This window comes from Lemur catta, chromosome 11, assembly GCF_020740605.2.
Source record: "Lemur catta isolate mLemCat1 chromosome 11, mLemCat1.pri, whole genome shotgun sequence".
Taxonomy (NCBI): domain Eukaryota; kingdom Metazoa; phylum Chordata; class Mammalia; order Primates; family Lemuridae; genus Lemur; species Lemur catta.
Window position 1 is genome coordinate 71,433,371 of NC_059138.1, and position 21,373 is coordinate 71,454,743.

The window sequence follows — 21,373 nt, forward strand, 5'->3', positions numbered from 1 at the left end:
GGAAACTTTGTGGCTGCCTCTATCTGGCATGACCGGAGAGTGGGCTGTTCTAATTACTTATTTCGTCTGTTTATCAGGTTTTTAAAAATCATAAGGCAATACCAGGCATTAACTCACGTAGAGCATAATTTAATCAGTCTTTAATGATCTTAAAGCCATGTGATCTTGGAGAGCCTATCAAGAAAGGCTAAAGATCATTTATTACCTTTTATGATTGTGCTTGTCAATAGATTTTTAATAGAATGACAGCTTTAATTGATATCAGACCAATCCTGTACTTGTATTTCAATCACTAAGAGTTGGAGTCGTTGCTTCTTGTTAAATGTTTCTTTCTCAACTAAGATTTTTGGAGCACCAGCAGGCCTCAATAGTAATTTAAAAAAGAAAAAAATTAGTTGTGTATGAGATCTCATTCAGTGCTTCTCAAACTGTCATGTGCATGTCCATCACCTGGAGATCTGTCAAAATGCAGATTTCAGTTTGGTAGGGCAGGGGGTGCCTGAGATTCTCCACCAGCACAGATGAGGCCGCTGCTGCTGCACCACAAGCTCACGTGGAGCAACCACATCCTGGAGACCAGGCTGCCTTGAAGAACTGGGGTTTGACTTGACAGACTTTGCAAAACCAGGACCCATGGGTGGGAGCTACAAGGACCTGAATCCCAGCTCCCCATAAAAGATGGATTGTCTCATTATCTAATAATCAGTGCTATGAAAAATGACAAAAATGACATGGCTGCTCTATGAAAGAGCAAATTCCCTCGTCTCCAATGGCTACCCGGCAGACACACCAGAGGGCATTCCAAGACTAGGAGGGAAGTCAGAATAAGTGAGCTATGAGGTCCTTTCGAAATCTTCTATCACAAACTCGTGTCATATTAAACAGCAGCATTAGCTTCTGCCTAGTAACCTCAGGTACAATCCCTGATTTTAGGAAATAAGTGAGAAGATTAAAGAAAAAGGAGACTGAGCAATGAAGCGCTCACTTGGATTCTGAAGACCTGAAGACTGCATGGGAGTGGCAGTCACCAACTGCCAGCCGTCACTGTCCTTCCTCTCCCCTCACACAGGGATGGAGCTCACCAACCAGATGATTGAGGCCCCCAAAATGTTTCAAGTGCTATTACTTGGCTAGCCACACACCAAAAACTCCAGGCCTTAATTACTTAGAATTAGACAATGGGAGAATATTCCCCCAGTCTTGGCAGGGATGTCTTGACATAGTATGGCAGGGAGGGAAAAGAGTCCTTGCTGGCACCTGATACTGACAATGGGGACACAAAACACGAGAGCTCTCAGCTCTGTCGGTGACTCCACCTAAGGTCATTCCCATCTTGGGTTTCCAAATAAGAGAAAATGCTTTCCAACTGTACTGACCACTGATGGATGTATAACTAAAATAGTATTAACGAAAACATTTCAACATACGTATAATAACTACACCTACCCTGTCGATCACTCACTCAACATCTATGGCTGCAATTACTTTGGCACTTTTTTAATACTTGTTAAATATTCCACTAATTGTATCAAGACCCTTCAGGCTATGGACGGCATCTTCCATGCACTTTTCTTTCCAATCCATAAGGACATCCAACCCATAAAAGTCATTCTGCTCTGGCCATGCAGCCCACCAAGGCGGCAGTAGTGTTTTATAGTTGCTATTATGGTAATGGTTATAGCAATAAAAATAACAACTACAATTTTTTTAATACTGTGTGCCTTGCAGTGATTCTATAATGAAAGTATTATCACCCTCATTTTACAGATGAGAAAATTGAAGCTCCCCAGTAGTTTGCCCAAGACGGTAAACTATTAAGAGGCGGAACCCATTTGTGGACTGAGTTTGGAGATCACAGGCAGACCCTCACAGCTGAACATCCGCTCTAGACATGACCGTCTAGAAGTAAACAAGCACTCAGCTGCGTCCGTCCAGGGCCACCTACTCCCCCACCAATCCCACCCCTCACCCCAACACTGCTCTCTGCCTGAGCAGAACCAGCCTGTCTCTGACAGCATGTCCCTGCTATCCACACGCACAGGTCTTGGCGGTGGAGACAGGACAGGTCTGTCCACCCAAAGGACTCCAGGGTCTCTTTTGGGCTTTTCTTTTCTTTCAGGGCGCACTGAAATGATTGGCTTTGCCCCCACAGAGTCAAAGATTATTTGTTTTAAATCTCAGTTTGAAAGAGAATGGGAAAGTCATCTACCCAGCTCTTTCATTTTTAGAGATGTGAGTAAGGACACATCTTCTGTGCTCAGGGACACAGAAATGAATGAGACAGTTCTGAGGACCAGGACCCAGGCCTGCTGACTCCAACTCGGTGCCCTGTCTGTGACCCCTTTCCTAAGAAGTGCTTGTTTCCACAGCGGCAGATGGCGTCGTGGAGGAGATTCTGGGCTAACTCACCACACACGGGCACATACCCGGTGGGAATGCAGGAAGTCTCCAATCCAGACTCCTGTGTGAATGGCACAGGGGCCAGGGGTGAGAAGGTGGAGATGTTTTTGTTCTTCACTTTATATTTTCCAGCTCTGTTTTAAACAGGCTGGGTGCAGTGGCTCATGCCTGTAACCACAGCACTTTGGGAGGCCGAGGTGGGAGGACTGCTTGAGGCCAGGAGTTTTGAGACCAGCCTGGGCAACACAGCAAGACACCATCTCTACAAAAAGTATAAAAATTAGCCAGACATAGTGGCACACACCTGTAGTCCCAGCTACTTGTGAGGCTAGGGCAGGAGGATCACTTGAGCCCAGGAGTTTGAAGTTGCAGTGACCTATGAAGACATCACAGCACTCTAGCCCAGGAAACAGAGTGAGACCCTGTCTCAATGAAAAAAAGGAAACAGAAAAAAGAGAAAACCACACCACCCTATTCCCCATTGTTTGCTGTTGCCAGCTGGTAACAGGAATTCTCTTACAGTATGCTCAGAGTATTTTTTCAAAGCTAATTGAAATTTGCAATCAGAAACACATTCAGGTAATTAATGCATATATGATTAGAACCACAGGAGTAGGTGGCAGAAATATAGCACAATAAACTCTTCCTTATCCTTGATCCAAATCAGCAGTAAATATTTGTCACAATACTATACAAGAATAACTGCTTCTCACACTGAGAACCTAGTGACAGGTTACAATCCCAGATAACCTTATGAGTCAAAGAAGGAACAACTTTAGTGCCAGGTATGTTATAGTCCAGTCTGTAACCAAGCTTCTCCTTAGCCCCTACTCAGAGGTCTAAAGGTCATCACCAGGAACTAGAGATGCAGAGATGTAAAACCAAGTGCTGGCCCTTGGAGTTAATATACATTAAAAATAAAGGCACACAGTACACGGTTGAAAATTCATAAGTGCCAAATGGGAGATTCAAACCAACCCACTGCAGGAGCTCGGGCAGGGACAATCCCCAAGGCCTAGATCCACCTGAGCTACCACTAAGGACGTGAGCTGGGACCCCCAGAAAAGTTGACATACAGCAAGAAGCAGAGCATATTAGTTTCCTGAGGCTACCCTGATGAATTACCACAAATGTGGTGGCTTAAAATAGAAATTTATTCTCAACAGCTGTGGAGCTAGAAGTCCAAAAGCAAGGTGTTGGCAGGGCCACACTTGCTCCAGAGGCTCCACGGGAGAATTCGTTCCTTGTCTCTTGCCATTTGTAGTGGCTGCTGTCACTCCACGGCATTCCTTGGCTTGTAGCTCCATCACTCCAATCTCCACCTCCATCGTCACATCACCTTCTCCTCTGTGTCTGTCTCCTCCCCTGTGTGTTTCTTATAAGGACACCTGTCAATGAATTTAGGGCCCACCTGGCTAATCGCAGACGCTCTCCTCATTACAACATCCTTAAATTGATTGCATCTGTAAAGGCCCTTTTCCCAAATGAGGTAACATTCACAGGTTCTGGGATTAGGATGTGCCCACCACATAGGGCAAGAGGGACCCCTAGTCCAGGGATGTGCCAGGAAGGTGACTGATCTGGAGTAGGAGCAGAGAGGGTGTGATTTTACTAAACGCACCTTGTGTACAGGTGCAGAGAGAAATGCAGCTGCACTCGACAGTAGGGCCAAGGTGGAGGCTTAGAGGGATGTCAGGTTATCCTAGGGAAAGTCTTCTGGTTTTTCCATCCTACTTCTTACATGTCACTTCCGGCCTTTAGTATTTTAACATCATTGAATTACTGTACTAGACTTTCCTCTTCCCAGGAAAGAACTGCAGAGTCAGTTGCATCCAGTATCTGCATAGCTGGTAAGTGTCCTCTCAACATCGGGGCCAGGTTTCTGCCTTCCTGTATCTGGCACTGTGGCCACTGCCAGCCATAAATAAATCCATTTATTTTCTTAAAGCATCCCATGTAGTTTTTAATCAAAGTAATAGTTTTAAAACCCACTCAAATATATTTGCTCGGCTTGCTCTGGAATTGCCAAACAGTATAGACAGTTCAGCAACTTCCAGAAGTGTTGTTTTTTGGTTTTTTTTTTTGAGACAGAGTCTTGCTTTGTTGCCCAGGCTAGAGTGAGTGCCGTGGCGTCAGCCTAGCTCACAGCAACCAAAAACTCCTGGGCTTAAGCGATCCTACTGCCTCAGCCTCCCCAGTAGCTGGGACTACAGGCATGCGCCACCATGCCCAGCTAATTTTTTCTATATATATTTTTAGTTGGCCAGATAATTTCTTTCTATTTTTAGTAGAGATGGGGTCTCGTTCTTGCTCAGGCTGGTCTCGAACTCCTGACCTCGAGCGATCCACCCGCCTCGGCCTCCCAGAGTGCTAGGATTAACAGGCATGAGCCACCGCGCCGGCCCAGAAGTGTTAAGATTTAGTTTCTCCTGCTCTTCAGAGAGAGGAGGGTAGCTGACAGCCTGTCATTTGTGGACATGGAGAAGAACAAAGAAGCCCCCCGTGCAGGGGGAACCTGAGTGGATCCTTGAGTTTGGCCTTTTGACTGAATCCAAATTTTACAGAACAAATCCTTTTAATAGAGGTCACTGTGACAGTGACCTCTTCTGATATCAAAGGTTTGTTTCTTTCTTTATAAGCCTTACTTATAAGGAAATATATTGAGAACTGAGTCTGATTTCTTTGCCCTTTCTGCCTTCAGGGTATAATGTCACAACCATAGGTATGGATAAAAGGTCAGCAGTAAGGAAAAGTAAAAGGCCAGACAATGAGAATCTGGAAAACTAAACTCCAAGAAATATATAGTTAATGATTTTTCTCTATTGGGCCCACCAGAAGCAATAGCTCCAGGCAAAGAGGGGTCAGGAAGGCTGCTTCACTCACCTGTGATATTCTTGGTCCTGCATTCACAGAGGTGTTGGTCGATGAAGGCTTGTTTAAACAACCATCATTGGCACGTAAGGCACATGGAACTTGAATTAACTTCCGAAGATGCCTTCTAGCATCTAAAGAAACCCAGTGCTCTCTAAATAGATGGTAAGCCTGGTCTCCTACCACTTACTAGCCCCTTGACTCTGAACAAGTCAGTTCATATCTCTGGGCCATATTTTCTTTCCGCAGTGGAGAAAACAACACAGACCACACTGGGTTATTTTGAGACTCCAAAGCACAGCATGAATGACTACTACGAGCTGCAAAGATGCTATCAGATAGTTTTAACCTCCAGTGTCCCTTACCGACCCTTCCTCTCAGAGCAGCCTAGACAGAAGCCAAGCGGTCTGCCCCTGCACGGTGGGGGCCACTTGCCACACAGCTAGAAGGATGCAGCAGGGACCCAGCTGTGGTACTTGCTTGAGGGCTCCTAGAACTTCCCTGCTCAGGGAAAGTGAATGTTTACTTGTCAAACACTTACATAGCACTTCCTACCTGCAGGCTCTCTTCTAACTAAGCAATTTGCACCTCATAAGAAACCAAGGCACAGAGGGGTGTATACCTTGCACAAGGTCAAATACCTTACAAACAGCCCAAGATTCAAGGACCACCAACTCCAGACTTCATGCTTGCTGCCTTCATCTTTTATGACCATGAGAGAACAACGTGACACAATCACGAGGTTCCCAAGGCCCCTCCTCCTCCTGGATGGTCTTTCCAGGGCTGTTTATTCAGCCCATACTTACAAAAGGCAGTTGGTAAATCTCAGTATCTCTAAAGACGTGATGAATTAAAAGAAATAAACGGGACTAAGCATTTTCAATACCCAGGCAGCTGAAATTACAAACACCTGAACATTATAGTTTTAATTCACTTTTCTCTCCTTGGCATATTCACCCCCACTAAACTCACCTATCTTATGAGTTCTGGCGCTGAGCCCAGGCTGGGCTCTCTGGCAGGCAGCATAATCTAACAGCCTGCATAGATAAACTCTCAGGTGACCCTGGGAGAGCTCAAGCCACCTTAGTTAGCCCAGAGACGGCAGGGTGACAGGAGTGAACTGCATAATTGTATGGGGACTCACCTAGCAACAGACCTTTCCATTTCAAATCCCCTGAAATTGTGAGTGAAGCACTTGTCATTAGTTTGGCAGGATTCCTTTTCTGATTTCTGACTTTCGTGCCAAATGCCAACAACACATAAAGAAAACAGTGGAGGCTACGCTCTCTTTACAGCCCAGTCTTTCCAATCAGAGTTGATTTCTTATTCATGATGGACTGTCTGGCTGTCACAGCTTCACATCTCCCTGCTCAGGGCCTTTTAATAATAGGTTTTTAATAGATATTGGTTGAAGCAATAAAACTCAGGGGTATAGGACTCTTTCAATAAAGACAAAATATATTCATTCATTTTTATCTAGCTCAGTTTGGCCTCTGAAATGTGTTACTTTGAAATTCCTAGGAAGGAAATGTAAGGGGGCAGTGGGAAAAAACGAGGAAATTTCAATTACTCATATTTTACAGGTTTTTAAATAGCAATTCTCCCTCCCACTTAGATATCCTTCAACCCACTTAATATATCTGCAGAGCTCTGTGAATAGTAATCTTCCTACCTAGCAACTGCACACTTATTCATTCATTCATTGCATCCGCGCTTACTCAATGGCTCCGCGTGCAAGCCCAGCCCGGGAGCTTCATGTTTACTATTTTATTTAGTTCTCAAAAGTAAACACAATTATCAAAATCTCACAGCTAAAAAGCTGAGAATGAGACGTGTTAAATAAAGGTCACCCAGCAGACAAAAAGCAGAGATGATGGGAACACGGGTCAGTTTCAATAGTTCTTACTTTTGTTCCGCATTTTCAACAGAGTAGTACAGTCACAGACCACAGGCCTAGAAGAACATTTATGGATTTCATCATTTGCCAGAATAAACTCAATGGAGAGGTCTTCTTCTTCTTCTTCTTTTTTTTTTTTTTTATAGGTCCTCACATATGTCCCTGGAGTGAGGGAGCTTAAGGATCTGTGGGCTTTTTGCCCCTACCTGCTCCCCCTATCTACCTGTCCATACATTCTAACCTACCCTGGCGGAGGGATATTTGCTGCTGGTGTTCAATAAATTCAGTCCAATAATTCGAACAATAATTTGTATCATGCAAAGCCAGGGGCTGGGTGCTGTGAGAGGTAGAAAGACAGCTACAGGACCCAGTACTCAAAGAATCAGTACTCTTTAATCAACGAATTAATCAAAAGCGTTGACCACATAGGGCGAGAGGACTGCAGTGTTAAGCATGGGGTTAGCCAAAGCTCAAGGCTCCAAAGCAGAACATTTGTGAAGGGCTCTATCAAACCCTGTCCGGGGGCCTGGAGGAATTAAGGGTGTTCTATTCCTCTGTTCCCAGTCTCTTGTGAATCCACTCTAACCAGCCCTTCCCCCCACAGCACTGCAAGGAAACCACTTGACACCAATGACCCCCACAACCCACAGTCATTCTCAGGCTTCATTTTAGTTGACCTATCATTTAAAAATAAAGTATTACAACTCACATTTACCTTGTAAATGACCTATAATGAGCATAGACTATTTTTATAAAAATTATTTTAAAAGTTTTACAGCAATAAATGAAGATTCTTGCCAAGGAAATGACACAATTCAAAAGGGCAGTATGGTTTCACAGGGATCGTCTAGCTAACGGAATAGCTGAGCCAAAGCCTAGGATGGGAAAGAACATTGAAGACACGATCAACTGAGAACTCCACAAATTATAGGGCATGATTAATACAGTCAGAAGGAACCAACAACCTATTTTTTCTATAAGCTGGGTCCCTTCAGTTTGGAATCCTACCAAAAAAAATAGATTCCTATATGGTGAAGGCACCATATCTGAAAAGTGGTCTACGTCAAAGAGACCCATTTCTTCTGCAGAGTATCAGGGTTCTTTTTTTGTTTTCAGACAGAGTCTCACTTGGTCACCCAGATTAGAGTGCAGTGGTGTCATCATAGCTCACAGCAACCTCCAACTCCTGGGCTCAAGTGATCCTCCTGCCTCAGTCTCCCCAGTACCTGGGACTACAGATCCACACCACCACGCCCAGCTAATTTTTTCTATTTCTAGTAGGGAGGGGGGTCTCACTCTTGCCCCGGCTGGTCTCCAACTCCTGAGCTCAAGCGAATCCTCCTGCCTCAGCCTTCCAGAGTGCTAGGATTACAGGGTTGAGCCACCACGTCTGCCTGAGAGTGTCAGGGTTCTTGAAATAAGTCCATTTCAGTTCTGGCTCTGGAACCGGCCAAAGTAGAGGCAGCTCACCTGTAATTGTACCAGTTTCTTAAATTTACAGAGGACTTTTATCTAAAGAGTTTCAATCTCTTTTAGCCAGTGAAAACACTCAATTTTCTCTCACCACATTTCAGAGAAGAAAGCCGGAGGGAAGTCTTTTCTCCACTTAATGGATGGAGAACTGAGACAAACTTCCCTTGCCTGAAGTTTGTCCAATAACAAAATATAAAGATTGCAGCAGAGAGCTCTTGATTTCAACTTTCCCCATTAAGGGGTGACAAATGTGATGCCCACACTGCTGCTCTCACTGCCTTATGCCCGTAAGTCACAACTAAACACATGGTACTCTTTCCCCCAACCCAGACTTAATTGCAGAGTTCTTCTTAACACAATGCTCTGGCAGCGGCTACCAACAGATAGATGCTGGCATGGGGGTGACAGGTGAAAATCATTTACTGCCCACACAAGGACATGGCTCAGTAGAACAGACTAGGATAAGAATTCACCAACTTTTTTTGCTTCTTTTAGGTCCAGGTTATACCAGATGTTAACGATATGAAATGTAGCCCAATTACTAAACATCCTATTATATTCTTGACAAAAGCCATCATGTTAATGTGTAAAGTAAAGCACTTTTTATTTTAAAAGTACATATTCACATGTACAGTATATGTTTTGTTGGCTTTTGTACAATTTTAAAGAGGTATGGGTGGGTACATTTTTAATACCCATGATGCCTGAAAAAGTTTTTGGGGAAAGCAAAAGGTAGAATTATTTACTATGAATATTCAGGCCTTTCACATATAAGAATGAAGTTCAAGTTAATATTAACTATAACGATAAAAATGAATGTTTAGGCTGGATGCGGTGGCTCACACCTGTAATTCTAGCACTCTGGGAGGATCACCTTGAGCTCAGGAGTTTGAGACCAGCCTGAGAAGGAGTGAGACCCTGTTTCTACTAAAAATAGAAAAATTAGCCAGGCATGGTGGCACGTGCCTGTAGTCCCAGCCAGTTGGGTGGCTCATGTCTGTAATCCTAGCTCTCCGGGAGGCCGAGGTGGGAAGATCGCTTGAGCCCAAGAGTTTGAGGTTGCTGTGAGCTAGGCTGACACCATGGCACTCTACCCACGGTGATAGAGTGAGACTCTGTCTCAAAAAAAATAAAATAAAAATAAATGAAAATGAATGTTTATATTTACTCAGCACCTACCATTAGTTTGACCCTGGATTAAGTGCTTTACTTTTAAACCTTACAACAATCTTATAAGACAAGAACTATTATTATTATAGTTTTATTATGAAAAAAACAAGGTTTAGAGGTCACAAAACCAATTAATGGGTAGAATCAAGATTGGAGAGTTCAAGTTCTAATAATCACTATGCATCTTTCTCCCAAAACTATCTTGATAAAATTTTATTTATAAGTTGTTTCTATACTGGCAAAGTACAGCATACTGTTTTTCAAATCTCAAAAGCCCCAGTATAGAACCCTTCTCTTAGGGTTCTCATGGCCCTAAGTTGTACACTTTGTCTTAGGTCAGATGTAAAAGTGACAATAGAGATCACAACACCCAGGTCTCAATCATTTTCTCCTTCAAGGAAGCAAGTTCTTTTCACATATGGATAGGGGAGTATCTACACATAAATGCATAGCTCTCTGAGATTTCATAGAGTAGGTCTGGGACAGGAGTGCCGAGTTCAAATCCAAGTTCAGTTCAAGAAATAAGGACAAGGGCAAATTCAGTTCCAGGAACTGAAAGAAAACCAGTGGGGCTGGAGTACAGAGACTCTCACCTGGAGGCACTGGGTGAGAACTTAAGTGAAAATGACTTAAGAAGAACATGTCTTGCAGCTGAGATGGTGTTTTAAGTTTATGCATTTAGTGTCCCTTCCCTACTGCCACCCCCACTCCAAACATAGCAAAAATATACAAAAGTATGAACATGTAGGGCTCTTTTGTGCCTGTGTAATAAAAAACAGGATTAAATATCTCCACATAAAATGTGGGGTGTGTGTGTGTGTATATTTATACATATGGAATATTATTGGAATATATGGAATATTATTCAGTCTTAAAAAAGAATGACCTGTCATTTGCAATGACATAGATGAACCTGGAGGGCATTGTGCTAAGTGAAATAAGCCAGACACAGAAAGACAAATATCGAATGATCTCACTTATATGTGGAATCTAAAAAAGCCAAACTCATAGAAGCAGAGAGTAGAATGGTGGTTACGAGAGGCGGTGGGTTGGGGGAAAAGGAAGATGTTAGTCGAAGGGTACAAACTTTCAGTTACTCAGGACAAATAAGTACTGGAGATCTAATGCACAGCATGGTGACTAGAGTTAATAATACTGTATTGTATACTTGAAATTTGCTACAACAGTAGATGTCAAATGTTCTTACCACACATACACAAAAAGATAACTATGTGAGGTGATAGATAAGCTAATTAACGTGATAGCAGTAATCATTTCACAATGTGTACATATCATGTTGTATACCATAAATATATACAATTTTTATTTGTCATTTATACCTCAATAAAGCTGGGGGAGGGGAAGAACATGGCAGGGAAAAAAAGATTAAGTATCTCCATGGATCAGAAACCAAATAGAAATGTAAAGTATCCTGTAGACAGAGGTGTCCATTAGTCTACTTCTGTGATCTCATGGGGCTAAAAATGTCCCCAGGAAAAGGCTAGGACCTGAGCCAGGCTCACTGTTGGAAATCAGAGAAGGTAGCAAGGGAAGCTTCCACCCCACAATGAAAGGGAGCTTGAAAAATCTGCTTGCTCAGGGAGGAGAGGAGGCAGACACAGCCTCACTGCCAGGAGCTGGGCCACGCTGCCTGCTGGCCTGGTGGTGGAACTTGGATATTCCGACATCATCATGGAACAGAAGCCCCTGCCTATAAATATTAAACCTGGCTCTGGACTGGGCTTCTCGGAGGTAGGAAGTAGGCAACAGCAAACCCCTCCACGGGTCAGGGTGAGTGCAGAGAAAGAGCATGTGGGAAGCAACTCAAGGTGAGGGTCTAAGCCATGATTCCAAAGCACATGAGAAAAGCTAGCACTAAGAAAGATGGCCAACAAAGTCAACATCAGATGCATCCCCTCCACATGAAAAGAAAAGAACAGAGCAACTTGAAAATGATTTTAAACTGGAGTTTTGAAAACAAATAGGTATTTTCGCAGATTATCTTCAGTTATATTTTAATATTCCTCAAATTAAATTTCTTACTATGTAAATCTTGGGGTTTTAAATGTTTAACTTGTAATTTGCAGTGATGTGACTGGAAACACAGTGTCATTTCTATATTTAGCAACCAAGAGACCCCCAGATATGGCCATGTTCCCTAAGAGCTGGGACGCGAGAGCTTCCAAGGCTCCTGCACCTCTGCGGCACCTTTAACGACTGAAACACAACCTTGGGCCTGTTTGCAAAGGCGGAATGGACACGAGCTGCTAAGGTGGACTGCATGGATGGAAACGCTAAGCCTACCCTGGGGCAGAACACCTTTTTTTAAAAGAAAGATGGGAAAGCAGGTGGACTAAGAAAATGGTCCCTGAAAATGAAACGTGGGCTTTACGACTCATTTCAGGCTAAAGCTAAAATAAACTTATTAAATTCTCCAAAGAGGAACGATTAATAAGTGTTTACATTTATAAAGAAACGTTATGTATGTATTCAAGTGGGCAATCCTAAATATAAAAGATCACCATTTAATGACCAAACAAGCATTCAAAGTCAGAAAAAAGTTGAAGCATCAAACACATTCCTCTTACCCTATATGATGCAACCTCAAAAAAAAACCTTTGTGAAAACCTAATCAATTTCAAATAACACATTGAAAAAAGTTCCTGCCGTATTTGACCTGAGAATTTCACTGAACTACTCCAATTCCTACAGTGTTATCACCACTTTCTATTATACTTAAATGAGTCATGTTCTCTCCCTCTATCGAATAGCTAGAGATGCTATAGGTGCAAAAGGGGACAGTGTGGGTGGGGGAAATTGCACATTCTGCTCTAATCACAACCAGAATTTTAGTTTAGGAAGAAAAATACCTCCTAGGAAAAGAGGGCAAGCATAATTACCCTCTTGAAAATGGAACTCCTGGGAGACTCATGATGTATTAGCCAATAACTAATTTTAGTTTTTTTTTTTTTTTAAATCACAGAAGAACGTGATGACCGTGCTGACAAAATTCTTCTTAACCCCTCCGGGGAGATCTTAGAGGGCTTCCCAAATGCCAAGCCTGCGGCAAAATCACATTTGCCTAGCATGCAAGCTCCTTGTCCCAGGCAACTTCCAAATGGAGAGACCCCTGTGATGACGTGTCATAAATGTGTGGATGTGCCTGAGGTGGGAGGTTGCTTAAGTGTTGCTTCCAAATCTGGAACCAAGGAACTCTGGGTGGATTCCCGGGCCAGTACTCCCCGTGGGGGAAAGGCAATGCCAACAGAGCCAGCAGGTCCTGAAAAGGCTCCGAGACCACTTTGGTTGTAAATTCAGCCTTTTGACAGCCCCCCTCCCCTAACTGAAGGGAGAAGAATTATAAAGATTCATATGCATTTACTGCCATCGATCTAAAGCCAGTAAATTCTTCCAACAGAGATTTATTAGAAAGGAAACCAGGAAACAGCATATAATTAACTGACAGTTGCTTAGGAGTTAATTTTTAAGTCCTTTGTTTCACTTCTTTCTTCCTCCTACTTAATTCTTTTGACCATTTTCCTGTTGATTAGGTTCCCTTCACCATTACAGAAATAAAGCAGGTAATACTCAAAGCTACTAACAGGACAGTCTGTGAGTACAAGCTGTCATAAAAAGGTTGGTGAAGGGAAGGAAGTGGGGGTGGACGTTATATTAATAATTACTGGAAAAGTGAGTGTTTGGGGTTTTGTTTTGTTTTGTTTTGGTTAGCAAGTTATAAAGGAAAAGTGTGGCTCTGAAACCAAACAGACTGATCTTTGATTTTTTTGCTCTCTTACTTACTAGCTGTGTGTCCTTGGGCAAGTAACCTGGTCTGTTTGAGTCAGCTTCCTCATGGGGAAAATGGAGATATTAATATCTATGTCGGAGGGCAGCTGCAAAGATTAAATAAAATAATACAAAGAGCCAAAGGCAGTTCTTCCCACCTGGTAGGCACTCAAGCTGCATAACTGAAATGATCTAGAACTTACTCTCCTTATATAATTAAGACATATATGACTGAAAGCAAATACTCTTAAACTGAAAAGGAGGATTTCCCAAGTAAATGTGCACATTTTAACTGGCAAACTTGGTGATTTAAATTTGCATCTTAAAATTTGTATGAGTTAAACTTTACCTGTCGACTTCCCTGCTTGGAGGAGCAGCTACTTGTGCTCCTTGAAGGTGAGACCAATTTTTGGGACACACCAAGGTTCTTCTCATCACTCATCATGAACAGCTAGTCACTTGGCCTCGACGCGGTCAAAATGCCATTAGAAGACAGTGGAGCCCAGAGCACGGAAGTCCCACGCAGGCAGGTAGCTCAGCTCTTATCTAGTATGTTTAAAAAGCATTTTGGGTGATCCAGAGGAAATCCCTAAAACCAAAAAAAGAGGAATTAAAAAAGAAGGTCAGAGGCATCAGACATCATCTCTAATTAACCATGGATTGTCTGCAAGTGGCTTAAACACACTATAGATAACAGAGCTACAATGCATAGCAGAGGCTAAGAAGGAAAAGATACTTTACACTTTTCTCTTTTTGGAAATTTTGTATAGGTGGTTTTTCATGTAACTTTGTAATATGACAGGCTTAAAAACATTCATATGGAAATTTGAGTCCAGACGCATACAAAATCAGTACTATAAAAAATCCCAAACAACAATGAGATCCCACTTCATATCTACTATGATAACTATAATAATAATTTTAAAAGGAAAAGAGCTTGTGTTGGAATGGGTGTGGAGAAATTGGAACCCTCAGACATTGCTGGTGGGAAAGTAAATTGGCACAGCCATGGTGGAAACAGTTTGGCGATTTCTTGGAACACTAAACATGCAAATATCATAGGACCCATCAATTTCACTCCTAGGTATAGAGCCAAAAGAATTGAAAACAGGTGTTCAAACAAAAACGTGTAGACCAATATTCATAGCAATGTTAGTCACAATAGCCAAACCTGGAAACAATCCAAGTGTCCATCAACTGGTGTATGGATAAACTAGATCTGGTATATCGATATAACAGAATATTATTCAGATATTAAAAGGAATGAAGTACTGATAAATGCTACAACATGAATGAACCATCATTAGCGTGAAAACATCACGCTAAGTGAAAGGACCCAGACACAAAAGACCACATATTATATGTTTCTATATGAAAAATCCAGAATTAGCAAATCCATCGAAACAGAAAGTCAATAATTAGTGGTTGCTGGGGGTGAGGGTGGGGACTGCAGGGTTTCTTTTTCGGGTGATGAAAATGTTCTGGAACTAGATAGTAGTGATGGTTGCATAACACTGTGGATGTACTAAATGTCACTGAATTGTACACTTGAAAATGGTTAAAAACGTGAATTTTATGTTATGTGTATGTTATTACAATTTTTAAAAATCCCTTTCTGGTTTTTGGGGAGTGGGGTGGAAAATATTTTCCTCCCAAAGGTTTTTGGAAACATATTCTAAAAAACTATAACATGATATGACAAAAACTATGGAGGCAGGAAGCAGACTTTTCCATATCATTCATTAGCATATTAATAATTAAAATGATGATTTATTGAGTACATACTACTTGCTGCCAAGTACTATATTAAGGATTCCCACAATCACTGTCTCATTTAATCAGCATCTGATTAGTATCTCTATTTTATGGAGAAGAAAACTGAGTCTCTGAGAAGTCAGGGAACTTGCCCAATCACACAGCTGCCAAGAGGCTGAATCAGGGTTATTCGCCAGCCCTTTAACCAGGGCACTGGAAATTAGCACGCCCCTAGTGGCCAGGTGTGGTTATAACAGCTGTTGCCCCATCTCTATGACCTTAGAGAACCCAGGAGCTGGGCTAGAAAAAATGAGAAGGGAGAATATCAAGACAGCCTTGAAGAAGGAAGTCCCTGTTCCTCTGTGAGCACACTCCAATCTCCAGGATGGTGGGGAAGGGGATCGACCAGGGCAGAAGCAGGACCACCCCCTACGAGCAGTCGGCTGGGGCTGCCACCTGCCCTCTGTGCAGCTCATCGGGGGTCTTGTCCTGATGATGGGCTTCCTAGTTTTCACAGAGGAGAAACGTGGGCCTGGGTTAATGGTAACTCACATGTTTGGTTTGGGTTTCAGAAAGCCTGGACTTTAACACACTGAGTTCAAGTCAATTTTATAGCTTTCCACAGCATGTTAACAACATAAAAATAAAAATCACATCCAATCCATTCAGTTCTTAATGTTCACATTGTCTAATTTTAAAAAGAAGAATGTTATATAACTGTCCAGGAGCCAGCTAGATAAGATATCAAACCTTTGGTTAATTATTAAATACTGAAATCTCCTACGCCTTCACTAATACTCAGTTCTTTGAAAATGAGTATGTTTAAAGGCATAAACTAAAATCGAAACAGTGAACAAGAGTATGACAATCTCAGAAAATGAAATTAAGGTACCAATAGCCATAGAGCTCAATTTCCCTGTTACTCTCAGATAACCCCCCAAATCTCTCCATTCATTTTGTATTGGATCCAACAATAAATCAGACTAAAAGAAACCTACACCATCCTCTTCATGAAGTTAGCTCTACTTATGGGGGCATGACTAAGTGTACCTGAAGTTAGAAGCAAATGCAATCCAGCTAAAAACTGCCAAGAGAGGCTGTAAAGATATATTAATAGTTTGTTTAATAACAGTGTTGGCTGTTGCTGTTGAAGAAAGGGAAGAAAAAAAGAAAAACAACCTGATGCGAGGCCCCAGTGATGGGGTGTCTGTGTGTGTGTGTGTGTGTGTGTGTGTGTGTGTGTATGTGTGTGTGTGGGCAGCCACTGCTTGACAAGTAGTTCCACAGTGCATTGGGAATACCAACAAAGGATTTCTGTTTGTGTGTGCAAGGTTTTGTTTTTGTTTCTGTTTTTGTTTTGTTTTTTTTTAAGGCTGATGTTCTGACAGACAAGAGTCTGGGATGAGAGGTGTGTATGTGAAATGTGAGGAAGGGAGAGAAACTTAGGCAATAAAATGAGAGCCACAGGAATTCTAAAACTGTGCCAAATCAGAAACACCATTGCCCTGTCCTAGAGGCACCCGATATGAAGCCCATCCTCACCGCTTCACCCTGCCGAATTTCACTTCGGAAGCAACAGCCAAGGTTGTTAGTAAGGCCAAACCCGATGCTTATTGAAGTTGGCACTGAGGGTTAAGACCTCTGCCACACTACCCCCTGGTGGCCCATACCCCTGCCTCGTTTCCCCTTGATGGGAATAGAGGGGGGTTATCCAAAGCCGGTCCCACGCCCAGCCGCAGCGCACAGTCTGGGAATATTGCCCAGGGAAATGTATTTATTTCAACCCATAAAATCTTCCTGCCTAGCTTCTTCAGAAATTTGGTTAAAATTACCAAGGACAGCTTAAAGGGCAAAAGAAGTCAAATTCCAAGAAAAGAATATATAGTCAGGCACCACTAATGGCGTTTTGGTCAATGACAGACTGCATATATGATGTTTATCCTATAAGGTTATAATCCCTTATTTTTACTATACATTTCCTATGTTTAGATACACAAACACCATTGTGTTACAGCTGCCTACAGTATTCAGTACAGTAACATGCCGCACAGGTGTGTAGCCTGGGAGAAACAGCCGTACCAGACAGCCTGGGTGTGCGGTAGGCTGTGCCTTCCAGGTCTGTGTAAGTACACGCCATGATGTTCCAACAACGAGGAAATTGCCTAACGAGGCATTTCTCAAAACACATCCCCGTCATTAAGCAGTGATGACTGTACTTAAAAGGACGAAGGCAACAGCAGCCCAAGACTGAGGCATCCCAGGTGCCAAGGTGGTCACTTGGACGGAGGCAGCTACCGCATCCACTCCAGGGGACTCCACAGGGCTGGGCTGGTGTCACCAGAGGGAAGCCTCGGCAAAAGTCCCAAGACAGAAGGCCTCAGTGAAGGGGTATCTTCTACTCCAACTAGCTGATCTCACTGTGCTGACCTAGGAAAAGGGGGAAGATAAATTCCTTAAGAAGAATATGGGGCCAAAAGCCCGGGATTCCAAGGTTTAGAAACTGATGAGCTGGGTGCATATGAAAGACCCCTGGGTGCTTTCACCCCACCTGGAGACCCTACTATGGAAAACCTTTGATTGAAGGGGTTCTGGGGGAGGGGGGTTGAACAATATATAATAGTTTCTCTGTTCACACCGTGTAAATAACTTCAGGACAATAATTTATTTCCATCTTATTTTTTACTGAGGTATATGTTAGATACACTAAAGTGCACACATCTGAAATGTACATACAGAATCCTACACTCAAAAATACCCATATAATCATCACCTGGATCAAAAAATAGAACATTTGCAGCCCGCTGAGAAGGCTCCTGGGTCCCCGGGAGCCGACCCTCCTGCAGAGCGTTGTCCCTGAGGAAATCTCTCCTGCAAGTTCTGGGGAGCTGGGACTGCCCCCGGCATCCGGGAACAGGTTTTATGGCTGCTTTGTGCATTTCACCTAATGCAAGTGTTTGGTGTGTGACAGAGTTCAGTTTGGGACCCGCTTTCATTTCAACAAATCCCCTGGTGGTGAGGTTGAGGAGGGGAGGACTTAGGACTCTCCCCTTCCTCTAAATCAAGGAGGCCACCAAGTCTGACAGATGTGAAAAGCCAGGCACATTTATGTCAATTCAAACACGCCCTGCTGTGCCTCTGAGATGAGGTGGGTCCTCTCTCACCACTGCCACCACCTGTGAGAGGCTGATGATGGGTCAGGCCCGGAATAGAAATCACTGTTTCAGTGAGAAGTCAAATGGGCCTAAGACATGCGAACATACACTGTCTTGGGGCTTCCATTTGGGAAAAAAAGAACTCTGATTTTCTACCAAGAATGGGAAAAAATAAAAGACCAAGGCACTGCCAAGTATTTTGGCAGCAAAGGCTGACTTTATGGACTTATTTTAGGACGTTTCGCTTAGAAATGATGACACAATTTGGGAAAAGATGTAAAAGACATGGACACGCCACAGTTGTGCATTAAAAAGGGTCAGACGTAGTTTGGAATTGGTGCTCTCATATTAAAAACTCTGTGCACCTAGACGCACGTATTAACCTCTCTGATCTTCCGGGGTTTATATATACGTATATATATAAAAATAGGGAATAATAATAATAATGATAGCAACACCTTTCAGGGAATTGTGAGGATTAAATGAGAAAATGAGGATACAGTGTCTGGCTTTTGAGTAGAATAGACTCTCTACAGATGTTAAGTCCCGTTTCCTCCTCTCTCCTGGCTTCCTTAAGCGGCACGTGCAGCACAAGATAAGAACCTCTCCCCTCTTTCAACCCCAAACCAATAATGATTCTACAGAATCTTAAAACATTTGTGTCTTTCAACATACTAACATTTCCCAAAATCCATAACACAAGTGTGAACAGATGATTTTTAAATCATTGAAGTGGTGTACTTACTTTGGAAGAAGACATAAACCCAGAAAGATAAAAGCCACATAATTCATCACCACTAGCTGTCCAAGAAAGCAACTTAACATTGACTAGTAGATTGGGAAGAGTGGCGTATTGCACAGCTACTTACTAATCCCTTAGACCTGAGGGTCTGCGCACAGACACTTGGCCATGTTTTGCTTGAGAAACAGGTTTTGCTTCCATAGTAGAAACAACTTTCAGGAAGGCCAGATGATACATAGTGCCAAATAATTTGCAATTTCCCAGCAAAATATATAAATAAATTATGTCTTAAATGAATACTAATGACATTTGAAGTGGAATATCTATTTCTGGTCTTCAGTAAAAGAAAATTATTCAAATCCCGGATATGCATCTTTTTAGAAATGGCATCCTTTGAAACACCTTGATTTCAAAGTTGTTACATAACCAAAAGCAGGGGTTTGGTTACTTGGCTCTGAACGCCACAGACCAGAGATTCAGAATGAGAAGTTCCTGGAAGCAGGACCTCATCACAGTAACTTCAGATACTAATAGGTGATCCTGGACCTCTGTTTGAAGTGCTGGCCAATCTGTCTTAACTATCTGGACAACTGGCCTGATCCCGGGGCACCAACATCTGACTGTTTCTAGGGCATTAATTCTGAGGCACAGAGTCCACAGAAGTCATTCTCTAAAGGCAACCAATTCCTCCACAAACCATTTTTATTATTATTATTATTATATTCTCTCTCTTCTCTTTTTGGAAGATGGGGTTCAAGAGGCCTAAAGATTCAAATGCTTACTCTGGCCCATTCAAACAGAGTGTCCACTTCTACCCCCGGGTCCTCCCACGGCCTTCACAATCCACTTCCTCAGGGAACATCACAGGTTGCTCGGCACCCAATGCAGCAACAGAAATGCACGTGGATGCAGAGCTGAAGCGTGGCGGCTTCCACAGACTAAAAGCGGGACAGTGGCGCCGGCCTGTCAGTTTATGCTTGAACCATTTATTTGCCACCATGGAGTGAACAGAACAAAAGTGCAAAAATAGCACTACGGAGCCTACGGATGAACTCTAATCCAACTTCTAACCCACAGCAAGAATTCCTTCTATAACATGGCTAGGTCGTCACCGCTTGACCACTTCCCGTGATAGAAACAAGGGACTCCATTTCACATTTTGTTTAAAGAAAATTCTCTTCCAGACAGTTTGTTATATTTAGAGTTGAAATTTGTCTCTCTATAATTTCATGCACTGGCCCTAGATTTGCCCTCAGTAACTACAGAGAACAAGATAAACCATTTTTTTCCCCGCATAACCTGCACTGAAACCACCACCATCCCCACCTCCCATCCAACAAATATTTTCTTCTCCAGAACAAACAGCCACGTTTTCAACAGCCGTTTCTTATGGGACATGGATCCAGAGCCCTTAGGATCCCAGATGTCTGACTCTGATTACACTTCAATTTGTCTATGCTTCCCTGACAGTGACACCTAGGTTTAAACACGATATCCAGGTGTGGTCCGGTCAGAGCAAAAGAGAAGGCAACAATCACCCTGCTTGCCACAAACACACTGTGACTGTTAATATTGCCAAGTTTGCCTTAGCTCTGGGAGCAGCCAGGTCTCTCTCTAGCCCTCAGTGTCCTTACTTAGAAGTGTCAGGTCACAGGAACTGCTGAGAAGCCAGGCTTCCTTCTTTCTGGAAGGGATTCCTTTACTTCCTCTCTTAATTGAAATTCAGGAGTTGATTGTTCTATTATTATCATTATTCAACTAGCTCATCTTAATTTTGACCCATGTCAAGATATTTCTGGAGACCAGTGGTCAATGGCTGACTTTCCTTGTCACAGCATCCACAGATTGCAGAGGCTTGTGAATTCTGTTCTCACCCAAGTAAACAAATCACGCTTGGAGATTTACTAAGTAGAACAGCATCAAGGACACTGAAATCTTCTCTGTAGCCTGACATTAATTTGTCATTAATTAGCATTTCTGGGTACAGATTTGCCAACCCACTGTAAATCCTCATCACTGTACAGCCAGGTCCCATTTCTCAAAGCATCCAGATCTACCTCCTTCAAGGTATCCTTTGTTTCTGATTTTTGCTAATAAAAACGGTGGTGCAGTGAGTGATTACCCTTG

The 21,373-nt window shown here is 42.7% G+C and overlaps 1 protein-coding gene across 5 annotated transcripts in view; it reads right to left on the reverse strand.

The window, feature by feature from the left end:
- The window catches only part of OSBPL3 (oxysterol binding protein like 3), a 169,036-nt gene that overhangs the window by 73,882 nt on the left and 73,781 nt on the right, over window positions 1-21,373 (reverse strand). For all 5 annotated transcript variants that reach the window (XM_045565542.1, XM_045565546.1, XM_045565544.1 and 2 more), the window contains one exon: window positions 13,947-14,186. In XM_045565542.1, the coding sequence (XP_045421498.1) occupies window positions 13,947-14,042 (96 nt within the window). In that variant the 5' untranslated portion in view covers window positions 14,043-14,186. The remainder of the gene's footprint in view (window positions 1-13,946; window positions 14,187-21,373) is intronic.